This window comes from Eublepharis macularius, chromosome 14 (genome assembly GCF_028583425.1).
Source record: "Eublepharis macularius isolate TG4126 chromosome 14, MPM_Emac_v1.0, whole genome shotgun sequence".
In the NCBI taxonomy this organism is placed as follows: Eukaryota; Metazoa; Chordata; class Lepidosauria; order Squamata; family Eublepharidae; genus Eublepharis; species Eublepharis macularius.
In genome coordinates, this window is record NC_072803.1 from 32,157,426 (window position 1) to 32,166,056 (window position 8,631).

At 42.8% G+C, this 8,631-nt stretch overlaps 1 protein-coding gene across 4 annotated transcripts in view; it reads right to left on the reverse strand.

The window, feature by feature from the left end:
* The window catches only part of BMP1 (bone morphogenetic protein 1), a 160,522-nt gene extending 151,891 nt beyond the window's left edge, over nt 1-8,631 (reverse strand). The window contains exons 1-5 of one of the 4 annotated variants that reach the window (XM_054997759.1): nt 8,477-8,631; nt 7,707-7,858; nt 7,370-7,457; nt 6,681-6,820; nt 6,259-6,431 (exon numbers count right to left, since the gene is read on the reverse strand). In XM_054997759.1, coding sequence (XP_054853734.1) covers nt 6,259-6,400 — 142 coding nt within the window. In that variant the 5' untranslated portion in view covers nt 6,401-6,431; nt 6,681-6,820; nt 7,370-7,457; nt 7,707-7,858; nt 8,477-8,631. Of the gene's footprint in view, nt 1-6,258; nt 6,432-6,680; nt 7,458-7,706; nt 7,859-8,476 lie in introns of all 4 variants that reach the window. The other 3 variants (XM_054997760.1, XM_054997758.1, XM_054997757.1) reach the window with 3 other exon arrangements.

An 8,631-nucleotide genomic window follows, 5' to 3' on the forward strand; every position in this document is an offset into this window, starting at 1 on the left:
ATGTAAGTTGGGAAAAGCAACGGTCCTCCCAAAAAGAAATGCTGGTAACACCTAAGGCGATACTAGGAAAACTTATACAAATGCAAAATAGTAATATTCATTATATTTAACTCAACACTGGCCCTTTTCACACTGCTTACCTGCTGCTGCAATGATGCAAAATGTCGCACAAAAAACATGGAACATCGACGTCGCGCAAATCTCGCATGAGAAAACGCGATGTTCCGCGGTTTTTGCACATATTTTGCGCCGTTGCGGCAGCAGGTAAGCAGTGTGAAAAGGGCCACTAATTTATTTAATAAGAATGCTACCACTATCCAGCTTCCATATATTTCTGGCTTAGCATGCCAGTGTGATAAAACTCACTTTAGTGCTTGGGGAAATGATACAGAAGACCGGCTAACTATGTACTCCACTGTAAGTTAACGGCTGGTAAGCAGTCATTTGTACTCACCATAACCCTTGCTTTTCTTGTTTGTTTTGTCACAACTAATTCCTGTTATCAGTCTTATATCTTGGCACTGTAGCACAAGAAGCGGAACACGTGTGAGTCTAGGAATTAACCAGATTTCCATCTGTCACTGACAGACTCCACTTTGGGACATATGAATTGAGCCTCAGTGTAGTAGTGTGGTTCAGACCTCTGCTAAGTGATTGGGGATCTTGACTGATAAAAAGTTGGTTTTTACTGCAGCTTCTTGGTCTACAACATATTCACTTCACTGCATAAAGATCCAACCAAGCAATATGAGCGTGGCTATATGACGGAACTCTGTGCATATCTCAAATAATTTGCTACTTAAAAGTTTTCCTGTGACCAAAGCAGTAAATTGGTTTGCTGATTAACAAACAATTGAAATAGATTGCTGGCACATTGTCATATTTCTCACTCATAAAGATTTTTTTTAAAAAATCATATTTTGACTAAAATCCTTGAGTTCAATATTCGCTTGCAGAAATATGCTTGTCCCACAACCATACTCTCTTGAACAGGGAAAAAGAAAACTTGAAAACCTTTGACCCTATTCCTCTCAGCACCCCCTCACCCCAAAATGACATTGTCAAAAGTCACTGAGAGTTCCTATTCCAGTTGCAATTGTAGTGGGAATCTTATTTGATGATGACAGGAAGAAGAATGTAAACAGGGGCACTGACACTCCCGATATCTGAATAATTAACTAAAAACAGGGGACTCCCATATGTCTGTAACTGCCATGCACTGAGAGCAACTCATAGAACCCGGCATAAGATTCCTAGTACAAGCAAGCAGTGGCAATTCATATCCCTGCATCAGCACTAGTACCCAACTACAGAAGAACAATTACCTTTGGGAGAATTCAGATAAAACAAGCAAGGTGGGGAAACCACTACCGAGTGATGGAGAGTTTGTTTTTGTGAATGCTCCAAAACATAACAGAGAAAGTGGAAAGGCATCACCTCCTAGATCACCTCCACAAATTCCAGGAGACAGAACTTCTTATTTTGCTTTTGCCGTACTATGATGGGGGGGGGGGGGTCTTGTGCATGTGTGTGTGTAGCTAGTGAACAGATGGTCCTACCGCTCAGCAGGAGGCTGGACCAGATGGCCGTTCTACTGTATGATCCTATAAAATGAATTGTCTCCTTTTATAAGTACGCTTGAGATATCTATATAGAATTCTGCCAAGACAATTTGTGGGGGTAGTGAAGCCTGTCTGCATAGAGTAGTATGGAGGGTAGGGAGGGACTGTGCCATGTGCACGCACATATGCGCGCGCGCGCACACACACACACACACACACAGATCCTGCTGCATTGGTTTTTGCTAAACACCTCATCCTCTAGTGCAGTTTGGAAAGCAGGGCTGTCATGCCCAAGTTGCAACCCATTTCTCCCCCAGGTAACATCTACAAAGCCGTGAAGCATTTGTGGCTACAAAGTGGTTACAAACTGATTATCTTGATAGTTGTGGAAGTGGAGATGTCTCAAACTGCTAATACGCAGCTGAAGATGGGAAAAGCAAAGGCAGTTTACAGATAGTAAGCTTAGGACTTGCTGAGACTAGCAAGTAAGCATGGATCAAGAAACCTTTACATAGGTCAGGGAGTTATCGGCAGATCCCTTCTGACTTATTAGTACAATGAAGCTGATGTGACTTGTTGACCCTGTGTTATCCTTCTACTGTGCAGTCAGATAGGGTGGGCTTGCAGTAAACTACTTGCCTTTATGGAGAGTAAGAAGTGACTCGAAGAGGACCCCTGGGTTCTTCTAGCCCTGGTGGTGGAGCATGCCTTCAAGTCATAGCTGACTTATGGTAACCCTTGATGGGATTTTCATCAAGAGACTAACAGAGGTGGTTTGTCATTGCCTGCCTCTGCAACCCTGGTCTTCTGTCCCAAAAAAAACGATGCTAAAACTTATTTAACACAAAACACAAAGATGAGAAGAGGGAGGTAGTACTAGTAACAAAATCATTAAAAATTAAGCAGGTCTGAAAATAAACCATTTTGGTGTATTACATGAAGCATGTTGTGTGTTTGAGAGATGATTCATAGAGACCCTTTTCACTTTTTTGTTCTCTGATTTCCATTTGTATGTTCCAATGAGCCTGTATTCAGTGGGAGCATGAGATATGTTTTAAATAAATGAATGCAAGCACAACAACAACAACAAAAATGATGCTAAAGAGGAAACCAGGACCAGCCAGACATTCAGCCTTCATAACACAGCACTATGTAGCCATAGTGTTGTCAAAATATGGCATCTCATTCAGAAGAAAGGGCTAAGTGCCAGTGTTGTGGAGCAGCTGGACTAGAATTGAGGAGAACTCAGTTCAAATCTCCATTCTGCTATGAAGTTCACTGCATACCTTGGGCTGTCATTCTCTGCCCAGCCTAACCTACCTTACAGGGCTGTCTTAAAGATGCAATGGAGGAGAAGAGATCTACATAAACATCCATGAGCATCATGGAAGAAGGACAAGATAAAAATTAAGTCATATTATGATTTATGATATCCACATCACATTCAGAGGTTCCAAATAGCTACTATGTATTTATTTTATATCGGTTAATAAAAGCTTACCTCCTAATTTTTACTTGTTTAGCTGAAATAATACTGATATCCCGCTTATAAAAACATGGCTGTACATTTTCATATCATCACATATCTCTGAAAACATAAATTCACGGCATTTCAGCATGAAATAACTCTCATACCAGGCTGTTCTCTACCTACATTTGGCACCTATGCCTCCAGATTATCCTTGACCTTGTTGGGATCAACCTGGCATAAATACCATTTATACATTTATATTTATTTTAGAATATGTGGACTAAAGTGCCTCCTCTTGCTTAACATTTTTATTATGCTATGGATGGAATCTTTATTTCTCTTCTAATTCGGTATTGCACATTTTCCTCACCTTTGTCCTTCTCTCACATCATGTGCCTAGCAGTCCAATCCTAAACACAGTTATACCCAGTTACACCCACTGACTTCAATGGATTTGGAAGAGTGTATCTGTTTGTTTGTTTATTTATGTTATTTACAGTCCACCTTTCTCACTTAGACTCAAGGCAGATTACAGTGTTAGTCAATACAACCAACTGCAGAGACATTTCAATAAACACTGCATTAGGTATATAAATTAATAAATGTGAATGTGTAAAAATCTGAATACAAGCAGAAATCCAATACAGAGCTGAAAAAATGCTGAACTAGAACATAAGCAATTCTAAACCTGACATACTAAACAACACAGAAACTACCTAATAGGATCATACTTACACAACAGACAATACATAGCAGTATAGACTATAGTCTCTATCTTTTACTAAGACATCTGAAGGCATTTGTCTTCCAGCTACCAAGTAATGGAATCAAGCCACACATCCCACTTCCAAGTTTATGTTAGTAACTTTGAGAGCTAGAACCTGAGTAAGTAGCTTTTTAAAATAACTTTAGGATTTGGGTAGTAGCCTCTGGGTCACAGAAAAGTACCTCAGAGACCAAATATGGCCTGTAGAGACAGGATGGCCTGTAGAGACAGGACAATACAGAAACTCCAAAAAAGAACTTTCCCCCCTTGGAAGCTTTTCAGATTATCTTAACTCCAGCACTGATCATATTTTATCACTATTCTCACTTCCAATCAGGCACCTTTTAAAAAATGAGGATAACAGAATTTTAGGCAGCCTTTTTCCATGTTTGAACCAGAATGGGTGGTTTACAGTATTCTATACTTCAATGAACACTATTCTGTTTTTATTTATTTAGGTTTTATTTTGGTTCTCCAAGAGAAAATGGGATCTAATTAAAACAAAAAACAGGCCTGCTGTCCAGTGAAAGTAATATATACCCTAATAATATGCAAATACCCAGGACTCTGAAAGTTCCTTTTATATTAATACTTTATGGAATAAATATTAACTCTATATTAGGATCATAATGGGATTAGCCCATGTGGAACCTGTACTCCCACTGTTCCAACTGTGGAAAGGCAAAGAGCTTTCTATGAATTGGCAGAGACAGGATGTCATGCAAATTATAACTGGAAGTTAAGTAAGACAGAGCACCCAACCCCCAGCAACTTTCTTTGACTCATAAGGCACAGGATATTTTTGTAAGCTAAACAGGACAATGACTATCCCCATGATACAGCTGGGAAAACACAAAGGCAGTAAGGGGACAGTATGTAGCTCAGAACAGCATCCACAATCACTATATTTTGACTGTTACCATCATTTAATCGCTTCTATAGATAACACTATTAGGATACCCAAAGCAGCAAAAGAGAACTTGTGTTAATCACTCTATTTCACTTTAGAGAGACCTTGGGGCAGTCTTGTAATTTCACATTAAATGTGCTTACAACTACCTCCAAAAGTTAAAGACAGTGCTTCAGGCATTCTGCCAACAGCAGCCTGAGCTGGCACTATCAAAAGTCATTCTGGGTTCCACTACTGATTGTATTGGCATCAAGATTAAAACACTGTTCAATGGAGCACAGGTTCAGTGGAATTATCCCCCCTTAGGCTATTGAAGAAAAAACAGGCCCTTTATTTACAGCCCTTTGGACTTGTCTGTTGAGTTACCAAACCAGAGGGCACAGTTTTAGCAAGTTTGATCTCTTGCACTCCATGTGCGCAAGATACTGCAACGTGAATAAGTTCATGCCAGTCCATGTAAGTGACAAAAGTTAGAGGGGTCTGTGTAATTTTCACAGCCCATAGTGTATGGTGGAGAGAGACAGGACACGTCACACTGTAGCACTGGACAAAGAGCAGAGGAAACTGCAATCTGAAGATTTGAAACTGTGATCTCCAAATGTTTTATCAGTCACACACACATTCATGCAGCTGTGTGTACACAACAACACACACATCCCTCATGTGGGTCCATACATACAATTAGGCAGACACGCCACTTAACAATTAAAATGTTGCAGAAGTACCGGGTGAGCAACTGAGGATGAGTGTCCTGTGAGCCTGAAAAACATGCTTCTTTTGACAGCTGTAACCAGTAGTGAAGAAGGAAAATTGCTTTTAGACAGGAAATGCTTGAAAGGATAAAAAGGTGAGCTAGATCCAGTCCATGCACACTGCCCTTCACCTTCTAAGCACAGGCAGAGGCATCAAGGGGCGCATCCTGACAACTTTCTCATCTTTATCCCTTGCAAGTCTGTTTACTTTCCTTCAATGCACAGGCACCCCCTCGGCAGGCATATACAGAAAACACACAAGGCCTCCGGCCATCACCACTACACAAAGAACTGTAAATGCAAACAAAAATTGTAAAGGGATGGGGGGAGGGGAAGAAGAAAATATTAATTTACAGAGGGAAAAGCACAATTTAATTTGCTGCAGTAGAGACCGCAGAAGGAGACCTTTTATAAAGCATTACTTCTAAAGCTCTGGAGTTTGCATACCAAAGACGGTCTTTCTTTCTCAGCCTGAACTTTATAGTCTACGAGTTCTTTTACAACATAGAAAGGAGAAAAGGAGGGGGGAAGTGGAGAGAAGAAGAAAAAACTTTCCTCTTTTCTTTTGTCTGCAAGCTGCACTGCCAACTAGGCAACGTGCATGACCCAGGTTCAACCAGCCCCTCTGCCCTTTTCAGAGCCTCGATGCAGTTTCCAGACACACAAAAGACCACCGCTTCCCTTTTGCCTACCCCCAATAACAAAACAAAAAATTGCAAAAGGAGATCATCACAGCAGGAGCACCGATTGCATTGCTGGCAGTGGGGTGTCTCCCCCCCCCCCTTCCCAAGCCTTACCAGCTTTGCAAGGGTCCTTATAGTCAATTGGGTCAGTGTCTTCTTCCTCTTCTTCCAGGACATAGCTGTAATCTGTAAAATCCATTGCTTGTCCCAGGACCAGGAAGGAAAGGAACAGCAGCCCCCCCCTGGATGCAGGCATGCTGGCAGGTCCCGGGAAATGCTCCACGGAACTGAAAGGGGGGAAAAAAAACAGGAATGGGAAAGGGGAGGGGGGGAAGAGAAATGGAAAGAGATGGGAGGTTTCCCCCCCTCTCCTCTCTCTCTCTCTTTTTTTCTTTTAGGGAAATGAGATCTGGCGGAGGCGGGTTCAAGCGCAAGAGCTCAGCCCCCTCCAAGCTGGAGGGTTTGATCACAGTACAGCCCTGGGAAGTGGGCCAGCCGGAGAGGGGGGAGACGAGGCGGCTTTGCGTTCTACTCACCCTCGAAGGCATCCTCTTTGCCCTGCGCGCCCCGGCTTGGGTGGCTGGAGGCTCGGATCGTCCGCGAAGGTGGAGGTGGGAGGAATCGGGGAGGGGGGGAGAAGAAACACCCGGCCGGGGCCCCGGCAAAGTTTTCCTGCCTGGCCAACGGGAGAGACCGGAGCATGTAAACAAGGCGGGCGACCGTCAGCTGAACCCCCTCCCCGCGAGATGGGGGATTATCCAGGGGGACCTTGAGAAACTCCGGGGAGAGGAGGAGAAGGGAAGGAGAGGGAGAAAAGGGCATTCTAGGACAGGGCTGCACATTTTCGCTCAGCCTGGCTCCCTTTCAGGAAAAACGGAGGGGGGGGGGTGAGGAAAGGCACAGCATTTTTTTCAAACAGCCCTCCAGGCATCGACAAAGGAGCCACAGACTGCACCGCGAAGCGATGGGGAGGGGAAAGGGGACGTGCGCTTCCTGGCTGGGCCCCCGGGGGTCCTCCCCCAGCCCCTCTAAATTGGGATAAAGGGCTTTTCCCCACGAGACCGTGGCGCGAGCAGTCCCCTCCTTTTCCTGGTGGGCAGGCAAAGGCTGAGCTGCTGCGGCTACGCGGCTCACGAAAATTAGGGGCGAAATTCATGGGCTTCCTTTCTTCCTCAGCCCCCCCTCCCAAGTTTGTTGCACCCTGAAACATCTGGAGTTGCAGAACCTTTTTGTTGTTGGCATCCGCAAAGCTGGAGGGGCATCGCTTCCCCGGTGAAATGTCCTAGCTGTTGATCATATTGTATTCTCTTGCACTGTGTGCGGACCAACAACAATAATAAAAACCGATGTATGGTGTGAACAGAAGGCATAGTGCTTATACAAATAGCATAGAATGGGGGGCGGATGCTAAAGAGTTTTTGTAAAAATGCAAACACATGAAGTACCATCCCTGCTCCTTCACAAGCATGGAAGCCCCACCAACTTTGCTTTACAAGAAATGGTGGATACAGGAACCAGATGCATCATTCAACCCACCACACCTTCGCACCTTCTGTACTCACATGGCAGCCCTTTGTGGGAAGATTTGCATTGGAAGCTTTGAGTCTTTCCGAGGTGGGACAAATACTGTGTCATTTGCTTCCCATATAGAGGCCTCGTAAGTTGTCTGTGTTCTTTATTTTTTAATAAAGAAGCATTGAAAACGAAATCATGCCTATGCAAAAATATGAAAAAGCAAAAAGAAGTTGCCTTTTGTAAATGGTACTTGTATACATTGCTAGTATTATTAAATAATGATTATTTTAAGTTGCAAGGAAAAATTCTGAATCTTTATACAAATGTGCCTTAATGTGCATAAAGTACAGAGAAGCAACACGTTAATGTCTGGGGAAACTGAACAATCAAGACTATTGAGACATTCTAAAAGGCCTTGTGGGATATCAGCTCTTGGTAGCTCTTAAATAAGATGGTGGGATGGTCAGAATATTTTGAAAATATATAGTTTGTTCAAATAGTAAATCAAAAATATACCAAATAGCCAATCCTATGTTGGACTAACTAATTATGATGAAAGCAAGTAGGTTCTTTCCACTCATTCTAGCTTAACACACACTTGCCACTCTTCCATTGAAGAGTTATGCTTCATTTCAACTTATTCTTACTGGCACATTCATAATTTACACTGTCTCAACAACTCTCTAGGATCAACTGGGTGGTAGTTTTACATCAAATTATTATAAGTTGACCATTTTCTAGAAGCAAATTGTTCTTGGGAGAAGATTAAGAGCAATTCTAATTTTCCATTTGTTATAATATAGGGGTAGGAACTTACCTGTTCTTAACGACTCCTGTGCCTATAAGCAATTGCCACTGCTGCAAAAGTTTGCCCTATCTCCCAAAATCAGGATGACTTTTGAGAGATGTGAGGGAAGGAAGTTCAGCATGCATTGATTCTCCCATTACCTCAACAGCCTGCCTGTGGAATTT